This window comes from Corvus cornix, chromosome Z, assembly GCF_000738735.6.
Source record: "Corvus cornix cornix isolate S_Up_H32 chromosome Z, ASM73873v5, whole genome shotgun sequence".
NCBI lineage: Eukaryota > Metazoa > Chordata > Aves > Passeriformes > Corvidae > Corvus > Corvus cornix.
Window position 1 is genome coordinate 44,699,695 of NC_046357.1, and position 22,397 is coordinate 44,722,091.

General features: G+C 42.0%; 2 protein-coding genes across 5 annotated transcripts in view; one reads left to right on the forward strand and one right to left on the reverse strand.

The window, feature by feature from the left end:
• Positions 1–214: 214 nt before the first annotated feature.
• LOC104690469 (INTS3 and NABP interacting protein) lies at positions 215–12,304 on the reverse strand. Of its 3 annotated transcripts, none has more exons than XM_010401313.3 (6): positions 12,158–12,304; positions 11,700–11,807; positions 11,071–11,158; positions 4,389–4,491; positions 1,802–1,892; positions 215–892 (listed from the first exon to the last, which is right to left on the reverse strand). In XM_010401313.3, exons 3-6 carry the CDS (start codon positions 11,093–11,095, stop codon positions 797–799), a joined length of 315 nt encoding a protein of 104 aa, XP_010399615.1. In that variant the 5' UTR covers positions 11,096–11,158; positions 11,700–11,807; positions 12,158–12,304; the 3' UTR covers positions 215–796. The 3 variants fall into 3 exon arrangements, with proteins under 3 accessions (XP_010399615.1, XP_019142434.1, XP_010399614.1); XM_019286889.2 differs by having other exon boundaries at positions 12,232–12,254; XM_010401312.3 differs by lacking the exons at positions 11,700–11,807; positions 12,158–12,304 and adding an exon at positions 10,921–10,984 and having other exon boundaries at positions 11,071–11,160.
• An 8,606-nt stretch (positions 12,305–20,910) lies between these two features.
• SNX30 (sorting nexin family member 30) overlaps positions 20,911–22,397 on the forward strand; it is a 68,415-nt gene continuing 66,928 nt past the window's right edge. The window contains exon 1 of one of the 2 annotated variants that reach the window (XM_039566898.1): positions 20,911–21,200. In XM_039566898.1, coding sequence (XP_039422832.1) covers positions 21,039–21,200 — 162 coding nt within the window. In that variant the 5' untranslated portion in view covers positions 20,911–21,038. The remainder of the gene's footprint in view (positions 21,201–22,397) is intronic. The other variant, XM_039566897.1, reaches the window with a different exon arrangement.

A 22,397-nucleotide genomic window follows, 5' to 3' on the forward strand; every position in this document is an offset into this window, starting at 1 on the left:
TTTTCTTTCAGCAGGAAGCTGGAATTGTTTACCACAGATAAAAACACTAAGGAAAAAAGTGAACAAAAATAAAACCCACTGAGTCTTGAAAAAGGCATGACTAGAAAAATTTGACCTTCTAAATGGAATTGTTTTTGCAGACAACACTTTCCACCTGAAATGTCCAGAGAACTTATGACGTTTTATTTTGTCTGTAAAAAGACTGTTTGAAACGTTTGCTTTTTTCCCCACTTTAATTCATTTTCATATTTCACAAAACAAGGTAAGAGGCAGGCATACTATAACCAAGGACTTGAGACCAGATGATGCTACAATGGCAAACAGTACACTAGAAATGTTCCTGCATAGGAGGGGGTGGGGGAGGAAGACTGGCTGATGCATTTGATAAATTCGTGTCTGTTTTGATGGAGAGAAGTAATTTTTGTTATTCATTACAAAAATCATACCTGTACATAATAAAAAAAACCACAAATACTGACAGTTTGTGCATCTCTTGGTGACTCTGGTTTGGACATTTATTTAAAGGAAGCACTGAAACAGGGAAGAGAATACCCTGTGCACTTCAAACCCCAAGAAAAGTCTTGCATTTGACTTCGACCTGACAGAGGAACAGAAATACAGGATAAAAATTTTTCAACAACACTACTTCCCCATAACTAGAGTTCACACTCCTGAATGGCATTTGCAAAAACCCAGAAAAAAGTAGGTTTTAAGATACATAAAGAAATTAAAAGGTCAGACAGCTCCTGCTATGGACAAAGATCACATCTTGAAGTTCTGAGACAAACAACACTCCTCATTCTGCCTCAAGTCGAGGTAAGACAGGAAGAATAAGATTTCCAAATGCAGAGTCTTGAGTTATGAAGTATCCTGAGGAATGTGCATGTGCGTGCTGGAAAGAGAAAAGCATTTGTTAAAGTATAATTCCCTTCAGCACTGACATAATTTAAGACTTCATGGCTTCTGCAGCATTAATTATTTATTTCTTCCAGTCTGCTCCTTAATTCTGATAGTCAAATTCAAACCCAGCATTTTAGATCAGCCACATCAGAATAGGGCCCATCAACACAATTAACTTGGACATTTTCTCTGCTGATCTTTTCAGCCAACCCCATGGAGATGGGGCAAATCAACTCCTGATTGCTCCTCTTTGCCTAAACCCCATGTTTCCACTCCCTTCCACAACCAGCTTGCAAGTCTTGGTTTATGACAGCTGCCACGTGGAGTGCTACCAGACATACTCCTGAACATGGGACACCAGGATTCTGTTCAAGTGGTGTAGATATGCTTGTTCACCTGAGGGAGGCAGCTGCTATATGGTTCTGGAACACCTTTGTGAAATCCTACATACCCTTTCCCAGTCCAAAGGCTGGACTTCAGCAAGTTAGATGTTCTGCACATTCTCTCCCTCTACCACTGGGGAAAAGCCCTGCTGGATCTCAAATTTAGCCTGAGCCTGCAGTGTGCCCTTGGAGTGATCAAGGCTAACTGGCACCGTGGGCTGCACCAGCAACAGCATGGCCAGCAGGCCAAGGGGAGCTATCTGAGTTTAGTTTGAGGTACAAACTGGAAGGTGTTCAACAGAAACACAAAGAGAGGGCTGTGAGGCTGGGTGAAGCTCTCCATACCCAAGGACATGTTTCGCCATAATGAATGAGAGACTTCACTTATGACAAATACAGACATGTGAGACACCTAATCTCTAAAAGGGGCTTTTCAATATCTCTAGGAGCAGGGCTGCTCTCTGAAGGGATTCGCATCTGAAACAGAGCCAAGCTAAACTCTGACTGTATCAGCTCACCTGCAGTGCAGCCTTCTGCTGTGCTGCAATGTGCTGTTGCTCAGCATGATCACGAAAATCCTTATTCAGAGGTGATCTTGCAAGCGCAATGCTGAAAGAAAGAGTAAGATGGTATGACACAGACCACAGACAAAACACGTGTCCTTGCAATTCTAGCCATGGGTACTATGACTTCCTCAGCTCTCCATTTATTTCACTCATGGCTTGACAATTGTCAGTTACTGTTTGGAATTACTATTTGTTAATATAAGAGAAAAAAGGCTAGATAGAATGACCACAGCTGTACCATTTGAGCCATCATAAACAACTCCTGCCAAACTAAACCTGAAGCCCATTGCGAATTTTGCTCAGGGGTTGAGTCCCACTGAAGTCAGTGAAACCACTGGGGTGCAGTGTTACACAATACAAGGAATTTCTAAAGCAGCTTTGTGCTTTCACCACTGCTCAGTCACCGAGTGACTGTTCTAAACAACTTTGGTAAATGGAAGCACTAACAAGAGCTCTGCAGACTTCAGTACAAGAATAGCTCTTTGGTGGGAGGACAGCAGTTCATTACCTATGCTAAAGGAGCTTCCTATTGATGTTAACTGAAATAATGATCTCTTGATAAGAGCTTGGAGTACCTAAACTGATTTAGCTTATCTATTTCAGGGCAGCATAAGGTTTCAAATTAAAATTTATTACTGTTTTTTCTTGTCTTTCATATCTTAAGACTTGCCTGCCTTCTTAACCGAAAAACAAGACATAAAAAGCATCCCCAACTCTATATAAGTATATATATACACCCAACTACATAAGTAACATGGAAATCAGGTGAGGGTTGCCATCAGAATTGTGTTGCAAGACAGTTCACAGCTACCTCTGAAATTGTCACTGGAGACTGCTCTTACCAATCACAGAGACAAAAGTACAAATGATGAGAATTCCAAGCAAACTCATCAACTGAATTTTACCAACAGCTTCAATGTCAACAGCTGATTTAGTAAATTCGTTTTTGAGAAGCAGCCATGCTCCTGAAAAGATCTTCAGCCAAATATATGCCTAAATGCATAACAAAACCAAAACGATTCAGAAAAATTTTTGCTTATGGCAACTATTAAGATAAGCTTCACTGCTGGAGAAGAGTACTACTCAGTTTATTTAAAACACAATATTTTCGGTTATTTTGAAGGTATTTGATTTTCATTTAATCTGTACCCCCTAACTTTTCAATATGATTTCTGTAGATAAGCTTAAGGCTTCACCATAAGCTGACATTTTTCAAAAGAGGTCTTTTGTTCTTGGATGCAGGATTTTCACATGCCAAGGCCAGAAATCAATTAATCAAATCATTCACTCTTACACTGTCCATACCACTGTTGTGTTTCAGGTACATCAAGCTCTTTTGGTCAAGTTTGCACAATTTTTATTGTCTCAATTCTGACAACTCTGTGGTCCAAGGCACAACATGAAAAAACTGTAAGCTGCTCAAAAATCACACATCAGCCCACCATGCCAAAGCACAGAGTTTGACTGCTGCTTTGTAGGTTCCACCCATGCCCACCTTCAAAATTAGTAAATTCAAATTCTGCTCACTATAATACACTGTTGTATTTCCTTAAAGAAAAAAGAGAGTAAACAAGCACACCCTGAAACTCTGTCAGACTTCTAATGAAATATGGAAACACTGTTCCCAGGAGTTGTACATAACAGCATGATAGTCTGATTTTTCTTTCCAACAATTTTGCTCAAATAATAACCACATACAGTTATTACTAATAACTTCTTATCTCAGAGGTCAACATCAGGAAATTTCAAGTATTCTGCATGTTTTTTCACATTAGGACGGAATTAAAAGTGCTGTGGAATCTCTGAAAAAAAGACATGGGCAGCCCTCAGACTGCAGGCAAAGTATTTGACTCTGGTACAGCTGTTGCGGGGTACACTGTGTCTAGAATATGGCACTGCATTCACTTCATGCTAACCACAAGTTTAAGGATCTCAATTTCTCCACATAAATTATTGTATGATTTTCTAGTTACTGATTTATGACAAAAATCTGATCTTTTTGTCTTGTATGGGAGAAATGCAAGTAACAGCCCTTCCACTCAGATTAGATTATTCCATCTTATGGTGTGGAATCATCCTTACAACACATAATCTTTTACAGGATTATCTGCTGTAACATAAACTGGCTTTGTCTTGCACATAGGGAGTTTCAAGAAAAACTCACTCCTGCTGTAATTGTTCTTCTCTAAGCACACAGAATCCTGAACCTAATGGTCTGCTACTTCCATTCCCCAGTGTGTTTCAGCTTAATAGTTAAATGTTTTCCCAGTGTCTGCTTCCTGATTTTTCTTCATGGTAGACTTTAACACACTTGAGTAAGCATATCTGCTTATCTCACTCTCAAATGGAAATTATGTAAGCCAAAATTCATGCTATGTAAACAAATTTAAATACTAATATGTTCCTAAAGAGCAATGTCCCTCTGCCTTGTTATTAAGGATGGTCAGAAAACACTTCTGTTAAATATTTATGTAAGCCGTTTGCTTTCTTCCCTTGATGTAATCAGTGATGTCCAAACAGGTCTAAGAACATGAAATACCTGGCTCCAGGGTGATTTGTGGAAGACTGGTTTTGCATAAGTAACTTTCTCTTCTCCTTGTCTAGTTCTGCCAGGATTGCAACCCTATTTTTATTCTGGAAACCTGGTGAGAATGACAGAAAAATATTAGAGATATTTACTTGACTTCTGTGGCCCAATTCTAACCCTGTGGAATTAGAAGTCCCTGTACAAAATTACTCTAAGATGAATACACTAATCTTCAAAGCTTTGTACTCATTTGAAAAGGCTATTAATAAATAGGCTTAATTTTTCCTTTTCTTATTTTACAGCATGCAATAGCTTCCATAAGCTATCATGCATATTAACACATTTTAAAATAGAGGCTTTTAACTCAAGTTAGATCCTATCCCTTCCCAAGCTGGCTCTGGAGCTACAATCAAGGTACACTATCAAGTAACTGCCTTCCAAAACAAAAAGTCAACTTACCAGGTTCTAGATTTAAAATGTAGTCATTGAATGTTCAACTCAACAATAACAATGGAGTAATACACTCATGGGGCCTAACTTCTCATGTCAGTGATCTCAAACTATAACACAAGCATTATATATGTAACAGGTAAGAATGAGCTAATCACAAAGCTTGCACATGTGCTTATACAAACATCTTTCATTCAATCGGTGCAGAAAAGTTTAAATATACTGATGTCCTTACCTATACACACTACCCTTACTCTAAGTATGATCAAATGCTGGAATAGAGAAGCAAAATTAAACTATTAAGCTGTCTGTACACAATTTAAGACTGTGGCCTCCATTTGCTTTCATCATTCTCCCAAAGAGACCTTGGATACTAGGGAAGGGGTCAGGAAGTAGGGTGACTTGAAAGAATTTTAAAAATGCCTAAAATAGCTGCAACCTATGTATTTTTCAAAGTTGCCTTCTAAATGCAAACATGACAAAACTGCTGTACCTACACCAGACTCATATAATAAAGGATCTCCCTGCAGCCCTCAAACAAACCAGATGCACAAGTCCCTGGTGTTGCCAAGTATGTGCTAACAGCACAGCTGATGACAACAGCTCCAGGCCTGACTCTTACACACCTCTGTGCCACCAAGGACACTCCTCATGTCAGAAATCACACTTTTTGAATCTCTGATTTGCTGCTGTTCTATAAATAACAAACTATGACACCATAAAAAACAAGACATGTAAAAGTCAAGTTCTTTATTTTCTCCATACAAAAAGTCAAAGATTCCCACTGGAAATTGCGGCATGATGTGCCCTTGCCCTGAGAACTGTATCAGTGACAGCACTAAAATATGGTAGCACACAAGCTGTTAGGAAGGCCAGAAACAGTAACTCTTAAGGAGACTATTATCATGTCAAGGTAAAATGATTTATTTTCAGTAGCTGCACTTAAAGGTCATCCTCTTTGACAGACCTTGTGTTGATGCTCAATTACATAATCCAGAATTCCTGTCATCTGCATGGCTCAATGAAGGAAACAATTACCAGAGAGAAACCTTCAATTCTAAATAACAATTTGTATCTATATTGCCTTGCTATCAAACCCTTACCTTTTCCTTCTACCATGCCTAACATACACACCCCATTATCCTCAGTGTCTCAAGAGTTCTTGAAAGGAGCACAGTCTTTTGATTATATTGTGCTGTGGTTTTATGTAAGATCACCCACAATAATTTTGACGTTTGTTAGTAAGATTTTCAATTACATTTAATTAACTGGTATTTTTTGGTCGACTAATCTCTCCTTCCCATGTGGCATTAGCTCCACTTAAATTCTATTTTGTAAGAGTATTGATTCAGGTCTTTTATGTTTCTCTGCTCTTCGGGCACTGTACACTATCTCTTTTTTTGAACACCTTACACGTGCAATGAATCTGAAACATTAAAACACAGATGACATACAAAGGCTGACAAATCTTGCCAACAAGCTAGGATTTAATATTTCTGAGCTGCAACTAGCCCATACTTTACACTCTTGTAAATTCTGGAAGCAATGTGGGAATAGGATGACAGAAGCACCTCTAAGAAGGTCTGACCTAAAACAACCATGTCTGTATGCTCATTCTACACAATTTTAATCCAAAAAATCTTTATACTTGACATATTACTCAGCACCCTTCTGCTACTGCTTGCTTATCCTGAACTGCATAAATCTAAATGCATGCTTGGAATTCAGAAGATATGATGATTAAGGAAAGAAAAAGGAGACCACTTTTTAATATAAGTTGTTGTGACCTAAAAAAAATAAAGATTAAATATGCTTAAATTTATCATGAAGCAGATGGTATGATTCAGAAAAGCCTGAAACATTTAAAATGCTGTTTTTAAACTGTGATGAGAACCTGTAGAAGATTCTATTTTGAGTCCTGTTACAGTATCTTTCGGCAGAAACTCTAGAGGTATTCAGAAGAAACCCAAGTCTTTTTTCTTTTCTTATACCTCTACTAAGAGCTTTGTGGTGTGTTTTTTGTTTGATTGTCAGTTGTTTCCTAAAGTAGTACTTTGCACTAGAGTTCAGACAGTGATCATCAGCAACCTGCTGTGCTGAAAAAGACACTTGTTTAAGAAAATTTGTTACTGGTAAGGAGAAAAAAGCCTATTTAAGAAAGTGGACGAGCACATTCAACACGTACATGTTAGTACTCCTCAGCTGAGCAACGTAAAGTTCCTGCAGGTAAACTTCTTCAACATGGAAAGCAAAGCCTGTTAATTTAAAGGTTAACAAATGGAGGGGGTAGAACATGAGAAATCCATTTTACAGAGAAATTCTGGCATCCTGAGAAAGTAATTAGCCATATTTGGCAATATATAAGCAAGACTTCCATTTAGATTCTTCCCTGTCCAGGAACCCAAAGCGCTTTCATAAAGACCAGCTTGAAACTCCTACAGAAGTTTCTCACTTCAATTATAAATAAGAGTAATTTTTCATCTGTAGATCTGTCTGTTCTGCTTTCTAGTACTAAAAATGTGGACATGCAAAAATCAAAAGCCATCCTTAGTACAGACCAGATTCTCATCTGTGAAAGCAAGTGCAGATTTTAAAACATGGGAACTTCCCAATAAAGTTTTAAATTTAGACTTCCCTTGACTGGGCTGAGTTGCATTAATATTTTGAGTTCCAACTGTTTGAATATGCAGTTTATTAATATTCTCTGCTTTGCTGACATGAGTCCTGACACAAAATGACCTGTTCCAGGCAGCTAAATAGATTAATGGCATGTCAGACATCAAACTAGATCCTCAGATTACTCTCTAATGCAGCAGATTCAGGACATTTAAAATTTAAACCTTTCTGACACCTCAATTTCTGGTATCAAGCATTGTATCTGTGCAGGACTGGAAAGACTACTTGCACCTATTTTCTGCACATGAAAGGCAGAAAGCCAGAGAAAGCTGAAGGCTTGCTGAAGGATACTGGCAGCTTTCAGAGCTCACAGCAAGCTTCTTTCTTTAACCTAACCTTAACACCTTATCTACCACCCCATCTCACCATTATCTATGTCAGTTAGTTCTTCTAACTAACTCCGCATGGCAAGAAACAGCATTACCTTTATCTTCTTTTAAGTTTTTGCTTTTCATTATCTTCTCCTTGATCTGCTGGTTGCTTCAAATTCACAGCACATTTAAGTTTTTTCTAAGATGCACTATTTATCATTTGTCCATAGATGTGTAACAGCACAAAAGAGCCCTCCACTACTCTGTGTTCAAGATACACATTTACTTGGAAAATGCTTTCAAAGCTGTATGTCAGCTCCAAGCTCTGAACATTGAAAGGCACTGCATATTGTCCTGCCTGCTCAATTCAGAAAGATTTAAAGCAATTTCTTTACTGAAGTGTATGTTGCTATAAATGGCAGCATTCATGAAGTGAGGCAGCACCCTCTTAAAAAGCAGAATCTAAAGACTTTATTAAACATGCACCACTTGTGAAAAAAATGGAGTAATTCTATTCTCATGTCCTCTTCTGCTTATGATGACTGGCATCTCAAAACATCATCCAATAGTCTGCTGCACGCCAATACTCTCAGTAACAATTTACATCTGGATAGGCTCGCATATACTTTGCGTGACAATGAAACAAAAGGCAAACTGGTTAAGTAAATTAAGTTGAATTACTTAAAAATACGTATTTTGTCTGTGCCTCCAGAAAACAACTACATATGCATAGCTGAATGTAAGTAATTGACAGCTTTATGGCTGCAAATTTCTCAAGTACTATGTTTACACACAGATCAGACACAGATGGGGAAGAGCAAAGTGTGTACATGATGATAAAATTCAGTGCAGAGCAGCACCATCTTTCTTTTCAGACTCAGTGAACAGAGAGCCAAATCTAGCTGCTTAAGACTGTTCTATGTGAATGCACTCACATACCTTTAGTCCAAAAGCATAAACAACTGCCAGGATATAAATAGACTCTTTAGAATTGCTACAGCCTGAAACTTGGAATTCTGTTCGTATTTCAAGAGCTTGTTCTTCCAACATACCAGAACTCTTCTTTTCTGAAATGTTCAGCCCTGTCTGAAGCAGGATCTGTATTTTTTCCACCTTTGGGGACCTAAAGGAAAATTCTGTCCTGAGCAGTTACATTTCTCTCATCTCAGAGGGCTTCCTCTAGGACTCACACACAGCATGGTAATTCAGTTACACACAAGGTACACTTTGGCCTTGCAAAGGCATTACCCAAGAGAGCAGCCTGATGAATGCATGCTGCCCAAGTACTGTGAAGTGTTGCAGTAGAAGCAGTGTATTTCTGAGCACCTGGAAGTATTTGCTGTAATTCAGAAGCTGATTTCCACCCCTCAAAGTGTACCACTCTGGTCTATGAGCTCATCTGGTGGACAATGCACAGCATGCTAGAAGATTTTCCACTGCTTTTAAATGCCACAGTCAGTGTCATGCAATCACTACTGTGTGGTACTAACAAACTGAAATAAGGATTTTCATTCAATTCTGCTAGGTTTTTCTGCACTCATATGCAGCTCACCACCAAGAGTGCTTTTCTAAGAGGCCTGTGAATAAAAGTTTGGTCCACAAAATCTTAACTGTTATATCAACGGAAAACTCAAATTAACTCCTAAGAAATACCTGGTACCAATCAAAGGAAAAGGAGTAATTTGGTACAAAAAAATCCCATTACTATCTACTGGTGTAGAAGGCTAATGTTTAATTCATCCTTACAGCTCTGCCTGACTAAGTGCTACCATTCAGAACCATTCTGGTATGCATTTCAGTAAACTTCTATTCCTTGGATTGCTTGAACAGTACTAATACATATGCCATGAGGCAAGCTAAAAATGCAGGGTTTTTCTCAATCAGTTTCACTACTAGACTGCATCTAGCCAAGACAGAAGCCCTGAACTGTTGTTTGTATTTACCTGTTCCTTTCTAATTTTCCTAGTGGTTCTGTTTATAGGCTTATTTGGTAATTAAACTTGATAGTGTTTCTTGTCTGCTTAATGCAAACAATTTTCATATGATAATTACACAGTTCCTTTAGTGAGTCTGTAAGGGATATCTCAAATATAAAAGATTTGAAGTCTCTATTAAATTATAAGGTCTGGAATTGGGAGGAAAGCAAAGGTATTCTGCCACTAAAAACCAACATGACAACATTCTATTCCTTGCAATGATGCTGATTTGGTATTCACAGAATAAAGCAAGATCTATGTACCAAATACTTTCTCAGAGTTAAAATTTGCAAACAGACAGCTCTGAAATCTGCAGTACTCCTCTCTCAACACCTCGCAAAATCTCATTCTAGAAACTACTTCCTTTTCATCAAGTAGCAAGTCAAATCTGTGTTTTGGACCCACACGAGTCATATAATATCCCCTGAAGTATCATCCAGCAACACCCAGCTTTGCAGGTCTTGAGGTAAGGACACAAACACAAACATAGATCTGCAAAAAGTCTCCAACTGCTGGGAAACTGAACCCAGAATTCATTTCTCATAACCAAGTAAGGGAAGAGCCGTACTAGAGAAGCTTTTTTCTTAGCTCTTTGACAAAAGAAAAGCCTCAGAGATTCCCTACGGTTTCCAGAAAACACCTCTAGAGGGCGATTTAAGACCTTCCTTCAAATTTACCGGGTGACACTCCCAGACCCTCAGCCCCCTCTAAAGCACCTGCATTGCCTGGACAGATGGACCATTACTAAGACTTTTATTATTTTAAGGATGCAACTGAGATGCATCTTGGTACAATGGAACATTTCATCGCAGTTAGCATTATGGTTTTAATTGGCTTTCCCTCCTAGGCCTGGCCACTTGCTGCCTGTGACAGATATTACTGCCTGGGTCTTGCTGTTCCTATCACAACATGGAATGTATTTGACTTCTGGCTGTTCTCTCTGATGTTGAGTGCAAGAGCTGCAAGTCATGTTCAGTGCCAAGTGTTGTAAGTGTCTGAAATAAGCTTCAGGAAACTATCACTGTACCACATGCATGGTAGGTACTTCCTAACCCTGAGCATGACATTATGCTCAGTCATTCAGAGCTCCCCAGCCATCAGTGGTCTTCTTCAGCCATTAAAAGTGTGTACCTTGTCCCAGAAGAATTGCTGTCATTCTGCTGCTTTCAGTCCCACCTCTCTTCCCTTTCTTCATCTTTCCATAAAAATAAACTTACAGTTATTGGTGAGTTCACTGACATTTTGCAGTCTTTTCCCTTGAATACACAGAACAAAACCTACCTTGTCCTGAAGGATTTGCTGCCATCCTTCAATTTTCAGCCCTTGTTTTATTCAGCTGGAGTTCAAGCCTTTCAACCCCCACAAATATCTGCAAAACAGGCACAATACAAGATAAACATACTCCTTTAAAAGAAGAGTTTGGATTTCAATGTTAGAGACTTCATAAATACGGCAAATGTTAGAAAGCACAAGACGAACACAGCATGTGTGTTGCTTAAAATGTCTTATACAGTTTATATTGTTCTGACTGAAACTTTTGGCTTGAAATATCAAGGGTTGTGATCAATCCTTGTTTTCAGATTCTAATGATTTCTAGTAGTAGTAGTAGTAGTAGTGGTAATAATTTCTTGTAATTTCTATTCTAGTAAAAATAACTTTATAGAGTCATACACTCATTTTCCCCCCTGAACTTCTTCCTGACAAAGTATGTCAGACTACACTTAAGAATAACATCAAGCCTTTGTAGTCCTTAAAAGCTGAAGCCTTGGAACACCTCAGTTTAGGCTCTAACTCAAGAAAAACTCATTGTGTGAGGAGAGGCAATTTAAATCCCACATACAAGGCCAGCCAAAGTTGGCTGCAGCTGTGGCAAAACAAAAAAGGAGGCCTGCTCCTCGGCCATACGTCACCTCGGGCCACCATGAACTTCTGTTTCCATCAAGGTGCCAGGCTGTAAAGTGCAGTGGTGAAGAGCTCTGGCTCAGCCAGGCGGAGCCGAGGGACGGGAACGCTGAATCCTGCAGGAAACGTGAATCAGAAGTCACAGTCAGACTTCCACAGGAGACCGAGCCACTGTTACGCCCTGGACTTGTGGGTCCCTGAGCAGCAGCGCTGCAATGAATGAATAACTCAATGGCAGTATTAATTAAACACAGTGACAGCGGTCGCCACGGGTTTCTCCAAGAGCCATGGATGGCCTGACCCACTCCCGCCGCTGCCCGCCTCCCCCCACACGGCTCGGGAATGGGCTCTCCCGCTCGCCTTTTCCCTCCCGCCCACAATGGATGGATGGACTCCCCGGCTCTCCCCGGCCTGGCGGCAGCGCTCCGCCCCAGCCCGGGTCCCTGCAGTCCCGCCCGCCACCCACCTGCCCGAGGGCTGGGGGCTCCAGCTCCTTCTGCCCCGCTCGCCCTTCCCGCAGCGCGACCGCGCTGCCTCCACCTCCTGCTCGTGACGCGCGCACAGTGCGACAGCGCCCGCGCCTCTCCTCGCTCTGCCCGCGCCCTTCCTTCCCTCTTCCCGTGCCCTCCCCTCGCACTTCCCGTGCCCTCCCTTCCTACTTCCCGCGGCCCTCTCGCCCTGCCCGCGCCCGGAAGGGTCGGGCTTGTGCGTGTGGAGGCGCGGGCAGGCCGTGCGGGGTGTTGCGTTCAGCGGTAAGGCTGTGTCTGCCTGTGTTTGCTCCTGCCGTGGGCATCCGCCCGGGCGCGGGAGGAAGCGCGAGGGTTTCACGCTGAGGCCACACTGTGGGGACTCCAGGCAGCACCGCGGTTAAATAGCAAAAAAACTCACAAGTGGAAGGGACGGGGTCACAGCATCAGGTTGGAAAAGACCTCCGAGGTCATCGAGTGCAACCTGTGACCCAACACCACCCTCTCAACCATACCATAGCACTGAGTGCCACATCCAGTCATTGCTTAACACATCCAGGGACGGTGACTCCACCACCTCCCTGGGCAGCCCATTCCAACTTCTAATTGCTCTTTCAGGGAAGAACGTCTCCTGGAGCAGCTCGAGGTTGTGTCCTCGTGGCCTGTCCCTTTTTTTTCTTTCTATCTTTTTTTTTTTTTTTTCTTTAAATCACTGCCATGCAGACTGTGTTTGAACACAGCAGCAATATTTGGCATGAATTCCAGAAAGGTTTGTTCATGGAACCAGTGCATGGTTTGCTTTTGGAATGTCAAGTAACAACTATATAGATTAGGGTATCTGATTAAGTGATCCGGTCTGACCTGGAGAATAAATCTTAGTCTTAAAGCAGCAATTTGAGACTTTTTGGTTTATGTCCTTGTGGTTAAAATACTTCAGTTTGCATCAAACTGAACTGAGTAGTGATTGAAACTGTGGCTCATAGCAGCTGTAGCATTGATTGTACATAAATCAATTATTAAGGACTGCTATAAATAAATAAATATTTAAAAGACTGCATACAGATAGGCCAATACTGACCTCTCCGTAGCCAAAAATCAATCACATTTTCTACTTCAGTTTTATATGCAGGGTTTTTTTAAGGCACTAAACAATTTTCATGAAATAAAGGGCCTTTTTCTTCTTTACCCGAATTTAAGGATAAATACAGGAAATCAGTTACTTTTTTTTATGACTTAGTTCAAGGTGTCTAGACATGCTTTTACTGCAGGATATTAAATTTTTTAATATTAAGGTTTTGATGATGTATGTAACAGGCACTTCTGAGCAAATGACACTTCCTTACAGCAAGGATGTTACTGGATCTTGTAGTCAAACCTTCAGTATACTGCAGGGCATTTAATTTCATCTGCTTTCTCTTTCATCAAATCCTAAAAGTCCATAACCTCCTCACTCTTCAGGCCTAAAGTGGAAAAAGGGCTTATTAAAAACTGTTGGTTTAGTTACAATGGAATTATTTATCTTGGTAAGAACACACGTAGGGTATACATGGTGCTAAATGTCACACTAATCCATTAGTTTGGACAGCCAAATATATACAGAGATATTGAAGGCAATTAACAATTTCTTAAGATCTGCTGTAGCCAGCTTTACTAGATCATGAAAAAATCACATTTTTGAGAGTGTACAGTATACATAAAAATACTGTCAGTAGCTATAATAATGGATTAATTGGTCTTAAAATAGTGTGCCTTAGTATTATATACATAGATTCTGTGAGATAGGCAATATTTTGCTAAAGAAGTATGCTGTCTCTTCTTGCATTTATACTTTTCAAGGACTCACTAAGTGTTTGACATTTGTAAAACTGAACAAATTTGTGTCTGGAAACTTGAAATGGCCAGATGTAGAATTTAGTTCCCTGGATTGTTTGCCTGGTAAAAGCAGTGTGTGTGTGTGTGTGTATGTGTGTTTTTGTAAGGGGGTGTGTGTGTGCCTGTACCCAAACCAGCAGACAATCTCAGGGAGTTTTCTGTTTGCTTTAAGGCCTTGTTGATTAATATTGTGGGAAGCAAACGTTGCTGCCATTCCCACTCCTATTATTGTCAACTGTTCTCTTTGCATGAACAGCTGACTGAGCACCTGCCCTCCTGATTCTGTTTTGGTATTGGTTTTTGTTTTGTTTCATTTTGTAATTTCTCATTTTGCCTTTAGAAGTGTCATATGTGCTAGTTTTTTTCCCTTTTAAATTATTCTCCCTTGGATGATCTGCAGACCATTTTATCTAGACACCTCGCTTGCAATCCTTAACTGCTGAGAAGCAGGGTGAGTGAAGAGCAGCACAGCACCCAAGCTAATAATTCTACCTGGTGCAATTCTCTGTGTTGTAATGCCAGGACTGAGGATGTGTGTGATTCCAAAAACCTGTAGTTTGAGGCAGATGGGCCTAGCTGCTGCTCTCCTCTTTATGCAGATAACACTGGTAAGAAGAATTAATTAGTGGACAGTGGTTCTTCGCTGGGGGTCAAGAAAGGAAGATAGAGAAACAAGAAGCAGCAGGGCAAGGAGGAAGAGTCATGAGCAAGGAAACTCAGCTGAAAAAAAGCTGGGACTCATTAATTCTTCATTTCTGTACAAGTGTGGTGCATATGGATCATAGTAGTAACTTCAAGCATCTCTACAAAAACGTGGTCATGCCTCAAGTCAAATGATCCCTTGGCTTTGGGAGGAGTTTCATATCAATATAAATTAATTTCCTCCTTGGGTTGTAGAAACAGGAAGAAGTGTAAGCCTTTAAAGAATTGTGTCTAATCTCTGATGTGTCAGAATACTTTTGCCTGAAATTCCTCCTTTGTGTTCAGCATAAGCAAATTAAAAATATATATAATAAAGCATTTATAGTGTGTCTTTCGGAAAGCCATTACAAAATCTTCAGTTTAAAAAGAGGTTGTTCTTGAACACTGCCTCACAAATCTTGCCATGCTGTCCCTTGAGGTAATAAAATGCTTTTCAGGCGAGCTGTTCTCATCATCTTGGAGTAGAGGGAGCTGTGTATCCCATTATATAAATGAAAGATGTATTAAACTCACTGTAATTGTGAATGAATATAAACTGCAGTATTTCAGAATGACAATAGGCAGTTCTATTCACTACAGGCTGAGGTAGAATAGTTGGAATAACATGTTGGGTTTTTTCCCCCTGTAAGTGAAAATAGTATGTGCATGATGTTTCCTTGGGTTGAACCAAGATCTTACAGAATGTTGTTTTTATTTCCATATGGCAGTGCTACTCATACATATCCATCCTAAACACTCCCTTTCTCTATTTATTGTGTGTGTCACAAAGAAACCCCTTCAGACAAATAAAACACATTTTAAAGAGTCTTTAAACATTTTAGACTGATTGGGGTTTCTATATCCAATTGTGTAAGATACTATATCCATAGTTATAGTCTTTCTCCTTAATTGGGTTTTTGATTTTTCATTTTATAGCCATTTAGCACAGACTTCCACTTTGTATCACAAGTGTCCTTTGTTCCCACAATCCTGTTTATGGCAGCCCCATAAAACCTGACAGCTTGGAAGGCTTTTGATGCAGCAAAAGCTCATGCATTATCTAATATGTGTGCATGAATGTGCAGGTGTTGTGTGCTCATGACTTGAAACTGATTCTATCTCTGTAGAGACTAATTGAGCATGTGCATAAGATTTTATATGATCGAGTCAAAAGCCTGCCCTCTCCAATCTCTGCAGTACAAGACATGAGGTCTAGTAGCTTATGGAAGGCAGGACCTGTTTTAAAAGACAATTGGATTTTTGGGGGGTTTTTTTGCATCTTCTAGAGTGGTCTTGTTCCATAGTAGTTTCATGTGTGCCTATGTGCAAGCAGACACAAATGTTATCCTTGCCAAGGTAGACCACAGTAGGGAAAAGATAAAGCAGTTGAGAAGAGGCTGTTTGACAGCAGGGAAGAAAACTTCTACTGCCCTTGACCTGTCAAACCAGCCAAGCCTGCCAGTGTCTCTGTGGCCTCAAGCCTACCTTATTGTTTGTACTGTCTGGAGTGTGCTATTGAGAATCCTAGAATTTAGTCTTTAAATAGACTACTTGATGAAAAGCAGGTGGGTTTTACATGTACATTAATAGAATGTGAACCTAGTCTGCTGATACTAACTGGAAACCCTGTTGCCATTTTATGTCTCATTATCTGGACAAGAAAATGAAGATGCATTATGAAAAGAGTGTTAAGAAACAACTGAGAGTCCTTCTCAGGCTCACACTGAGCACTTACAAAGCCATCTGCCATTATAAAAACATCCTGGGTGGTATTACTGGAGTAACTGTAGCACTCCAGAACAGCAGTGCAAGATAGGCGTTATCTTTACATTTTAAAGTAGGTTTTCCTACGCATCATTCGTGGATCCTTCTTCTCCCTGTTTATCCTAGTAAACAGTCCTAAGAGGTAGCCTGCAGGACTTTGATTTCAGTGATACAGAGATAGAACTATTTTTTTCAGGAAAAAAACATGTGAGACCGGTGACATTTGTCTTAATTGGTGAGACTCTTGAACCCCAACCTGACCATTTGTCTTCTTGCCCAGTTAGTATTACACACATACCTCTCTGTTTCGTCCTGCTTCTGAGCTGAGATGATGTAAACATAATAAATAGTTACGACTTTGCTAGGAGAGCATGCCAGTTCTTTCAAGTTAACTTGGGTTAAGATGTGGGCAATGAATAGCAATCTCTTTTCAGCCTGCCGCTGATTTTGGTTTCCACTGTGTATTTTATTCTGGTTGCATGTTTCATGTACTGAATGGTTTTAGCTTGGTTGATGTTTAACAAAAAGAAAACTATCAATATATACATCAAGCAAAATATTACGGTTGTAAAATTACACCACCATGGATACATAACCATGTTTTTAATCACTCATAATTTCCTAGCAGAATTAAGACATTTATTTATTTCACTGCTGGTATTAGAAAAAATAGACACTTTCCTTCCTCCGTTTTTCGCAGTACCTCTTGTGCCTGCTGTTGGAGCCAGATGACCACATGCTGACACATTTAGAGGTTCCTATTTGTGTGTAGAAAACAATTCGTACAAGAAGTCAGCTGCATGGCATACCTTTTTTTTCCTGTTTCATTTCATGCACAATAGATTTGGAGTTCTTTTTGACTGCTGTTCATATTGTGTGACTAGTTCTAGTCAAGGTACAGGAATTTGCTCCTAAGTCTAATTTCAAATTCTATGTTCTATCATCTTTTTGAAGTTCCAGTTCTTGAAATCAACTACATAACATGGTCATCTTCCATGTTAAAAAAAATAGAAATGGGTTTGTCTCATAGCTGAAGAAGAAGCTAAAAGCTCACCCTAGTCTGTGATATGAACTCACAGAGAATACAGCAAAGGCCAGACAGTTGTACAGATTTTTAAGATTACACATTTAAAGTAAGTTTACTCTATTTTCAGATATGATTTATGATTTTTGAACTCTTCTCATAGAATATAGAATGGTTTGGGTTGGAAGGGACCTTAAAAATCATCCAGTTCCAACCCCCGTGTCATAGGCAGGGAACCTTTCACTAGATCAGATCACTCAGAGCTCCATCCAACCTGGTCTTCTTCTCATTTCTCAGTATCATAGTTTGCATCTGCTACCTAAGATATGTATCACTGTTAAACCTAGATTGCTGTCTGTACAAATCTTTGCAGATTTGGTACTCACTGACGTCAGAAGAAGAGAGACATCTGTCATTAGTCATCAAGACGGTTAGGGTTAGATCGCTTACCCTGTCTGTTTTTGGGGTTTTTTAAGCATGTTATTATCATAAATTACATTGAAGTGATCTAGTGTCAAGAGTTAGCCAGCTTGACTTTACAGTATGCTATGGTGTTGGAATTCTGAAATTCAACATGACTTTCATAGCCAGAATTTAGGAATATCACCATAATAATCAGCAAGTTTGTCATTTTCCTTTCATGTAACAGCTCTTCCACTAATGTCTTCTGAAGTTTTTCTAAACAGATTTCAGCTTACTTGTATTCACAGATGCACAAATATTCCTGCATTTTGTATTTACTGATCCAGTTAGTTATTTGAAAATGTTTCTAAGTATTCTATGTCAGATGAAATGAGTAAGGATGACACAGCAGAAACAGGTAACACAGATAAATGTAATTAATAAACAAAGAGGCATATATTGCCCTATCACAGGAAACTAGGCCAGTAAGTGAATCTCTGCAGCTTGGAAGTTCATTCTTATATACAGATCAATTGAGAGGTCAACTTACATAATCTCAAAACCAGACATCATGACTTCTATAGCAGCACTGAATCATTCAGGCTGGAAGGGATGTAGGGAGATCTCTGGTCCAATCTCTTGCTTAAAGGAGGGTCAGATGTGAGATTGTGCCAGATAGTCTTGACAATCTTCAGGGGTGAAGACGACACAACTTCTCTCTGCAATCTGTTCTGCCTCTTGACTATCTTCTGGGGGAGGAAAGTTGTTCCTAACATCCATTAGGAATTTCCTGTTTCAGTTGATGTTCTTTGTCTCTTGTCCTCCTGCTATGGTCTGCTGTGGTAAGCCCACTTCCATCTTTTCCACCCCCTCCCTATGGGATACTGGACGATGCAATTAACTGCCCTTGAAGCTATCTGCTCCAGGTTCAAAAACCCTCAGCCATGCAGCTGCTGCTGCAGATGGTCACCAACCATCTCAGTGCCCCCCTCTGAACTTTGTCCAGTTTGTCAGCATCAGTATAAACGTCCCACAATCGAACACAGGATTTCTGATAAGGTTTAATGAATGCCAAGCAGGGACTGATAAACCCTGCCCTCAATCTGTTGCCTGTGCTGCCTGCTGTTTAGGCAGCCTGGACACCACCAGTCTTCCTTGCTGCAAGGATGCAGCAGCCTTATGCTCGGCTCACTGCCCACTAAGCCAACTTTTAATGAGTAGAAGGTCATCTGTACTTGCACAGAACTAAGATGGCCCCAGGTTTCCAAATATTACGTGTTGGTGTCCCTGACAGGCTTCCTTTGGAAAAGAGTTGAGTTGGAAACACAGGAAGCTTAAGGGAAAAGAGAGGAAGAGCTCTTGGTAGGTGTAAATCTTTGAGATACAGACTGTTTCAAAACTGAAGGGAACCAATTCCTGAGCTGTGTGGCAGATACGCGAACCTGCCTGCTGCTTTATCACAATAGTTTCCACTTTAGATTTGGATAGTCTAAAAGAAAGTTGGGATGCATGTATTTAAGCTGGCTAATTTGTATTGATTCCTTTTCCTGATAGATAAATAGGTTGTTGTTTCTGAAGTGTAATGAACGAGGAGCATTTCACAGGTGCTTTCTCACTTTGGGACCGGCCCTTGGCTTGGACTTTTGATCTTTGCTGGGGTTCAAACATTATGCAATAAATAGTTATTCATAGTAAGGATTGATATTTTTTTTCTGTATTTTTTTCCCCATGAGAAACAGCATTTCTTTTTGTAATGATAGTCCACAGTGTTGTGCTCTCATGCTTGTCCAGCTGTGTGGCACCTGGCAGTGACACCTGTAAAACTTGCTAGCTTAGCTTTAGGTATTGGTGCTGCCCTTTTGATTTCAATGGTCAGGGAAAGTTAAACACAAGTGAAATGTTTACAGCATCCAAGTCTTATCTGGCCACATACCTGCATGTTTATCTTCATATATCTATCTGTAGCTTGAAGGGATTGTGACATTCTTACAGTGATACATCACTTTCCCCAGCAGCATGTTACTCTATCACGTCTAATTAGTGCTGCAGCCAATTTTTTGGAAAAAAAAATTATCAGCCAAATTTTGCTGCTTTATCTGCTCAGGGAACATCTTAGACCAGACTATGATTTTTCTCCTATTTATTAATTATTCTGCAGTCATGAACACTTCTTCCACACTGTTAAATGTGGATAGATCACTGAATTTTTGTAATGGATACATGCTATTAGACAGATTGGCATGGATCGCTTCTACAGGTCTTGGTGTATCTTTCAGCTCCTTTCAGCACGATGAAACATCCTACACTACGAGATCTCTCAACGTGAGATCTCTGTGCCAAACGTAAACACATGGCATCAGTGAAAGCAGGTTTCTGTGCAGGCCTTGCGTGCAATACATCTCCCAGTGTATCTGCCTGCGGTGCATTCCCACCGTGAGGGAGTCCCGGAGGCCGGGCCTTGTCCCCTCCTGTGCCCGGCTGGGGTCGGTCCTGCACCGCAACCCGCCAGATTACAAATTTCCCTTCAAACATGAGCGTAGTTTGAGGTCGGCGAACTGAGCCTGGAAAAGCCGAGGAGCTGCATTACTTTTCTGGCACTTAACCCGCCGTTCGACAGCGTGCAGCGACACCGCCGCACTCCGGGGTTACCCGCGGGGCTGCTCGGTGGCGCGGGTGCCTCCCCCGGCTCGGCTCGGCCCGGCCCGCCTGGGGCTCCACCAGACCCGATGCCTTCCCCCGGCCCGCCCGGGGCTCCACCACACCCGGTGCCTTCCCCCGGCCGCCCCGTTCCGTTCCGTTCCGTTCCGTTCCGCCGGGTGGCTGCCGAGGGCGGTGCCTCTGTCCGCGCCGCCGGGCAGGGCGGCCCGCGCCTTCCGCTGGCGGTCCGGGCCGGCCCGGGCGGAGCGGGGCGGCAGGTGGCGCGGACGGCGCTTTGGAAAGGGGCGGGCGGCGGCGCAGGCGGATGCTGCGCTCGCTCCTCCTCCTCCGCTGTCGCCGCCGCAGCCTCCGCCTCCTGCGCCTCCTCGTATCGCGGCGGTGGCGGGCAGGCTCCGGCCGCGGCCCCGCAGCTTCTCGCCGAGGCGGCGCGGCCTCCGCTCCCTCCCTCCTTGCCTCGGTCGCTGCCCGGCCCCGGCGCGATGTCGGGCGGTGCGGCGAGCGCCCCTAAGCCCCTCCCGTCCTCCGGGCCCAAGTCGCTGCGGGAGATGCCGCATCCCCTGGCCACGTCCAGCAGCGAGGAGATGGGGCCGGCGCTCACCCCCAGCCCCGACCTGCTCTTGCCCCGCAGCATCGCCGACAAGGTACGGCCCGGGGGAAGGGGGCACGGCATTTGAGGGGGGCGTCTGGTGTTGAAGGGGTCTCTGCATTGAAGGAGAGCAGGGAGAAGGGCTGTGTGTGTGTTTTCTTGACACATCCCTTTTCCGGCTTCGTCTCCCCGCGGGGAGATGAAGCCCTGGGCGCTGCTGACATCCATTGCAAGAGCCCAGAGCGGCTCCGGGGGAAAAAGGCATCGTGTCCCTTGCTGCGAGGGACCGGCTGGGACACTGGTGGTCGCGCTGTCACCGGAGGGTTGCGAGAGGCAATATTTTACTTACTGTATCTGCCTGTGGCTCATACCGTCCACGGATAGATGTAAATTTTTCAGGAATTGCTGCAGCTCCTTTCCTGTCTCCTTCCTCTAAGCCCTCACGGGAAGGCTTGGAGCTGGCATTGTTTCCTTATCATCAAGTTGTCTGTGATTGTCCTTTCCAGGCTGAACTCCTGCTCACTTCTTCCCAGCACTAATGCAGACGGTGCTCTGCAGGAGTATCTGTGTCTGTTCTCCATTTCCTAGCTCTGGCATGTGTTCACAGGACGCTAGTGAACTCTGTGAAGTGCCTTCCCTGTGGTGATAATTCGGTAGTGGCAGTACAACACTGCTGATACATTAGCTACACTTGCAAGGACTTGGTATCTCTGTAGATAAGACTTCCTGAAATTTTTAAGGTAGGATTTCCTGGGAGCAAAAACTGCAAGAGGTGATACGGGCTCGAAAGCAGTTCTGGCACAGCGGGTTTGTGCATGCAAGATGTTACTGAGTTGCTGGTGGCAAGAAGTGCTTCTTCTATGGCTATTGTCCTGGGAAGTATGGAGCTGCTTCTGGGAGAACGGATCCCCTAGGCTCCAAAAGCCTTGAGGCCGTCAGCAGTATCTGGCCCGATACACTCCCATGCTACAGGAGAGTGAGTCAAGGTAGCCTGGCCTCTTCCATATTTCACCATCTGCTGTGTGCAGCTGTGATGTAGGGATTCAGCACTTCTTCCTGCCCATGTAAGGAGTCCTTTCCATGAACATTTGCCCACTGTTGCTCTAGTGAGAAGCAAGGCTTACCTTCTCTTCAGGAACTTATGCCTTCATCTAAAGAATTAGTCAGAGTTGGTGACCTGCTGAGAAAAGGGTATGTAACTAAGGCAGGGGTAGAAATTGTGGAGGTTTTTGTCTGTGATAGATTGGTTTAA

What these genes read in the sequence shown, in the direction of transcription:
- LOC104690469 (XM_010401312.3), bottom strand. Translation starts at nt 10,984, where the DNA reads ATGAAGAAAGGGAAGAGAGGTGGGACTGAAAGCAGCAGAATGACAGCA. An exon ending in AGCAATTCTTCTGGGACAAG is followed by an intron (nt 4,492 to 10,920) that starts GTACACACTTTT and finishes CATTCTCACCAG; the next exon opens with GTTTCCAGAATAAAAATAGG. An exon ending in ACAAATCACCCTGGAGCCAG is followed by an intron (nt 1,893 to 4,388) that starts GTATTTCATGTT and finishes TCTTTCTTTCAG; the next exon opens with CATTGCGCTTGCAAGATCAC.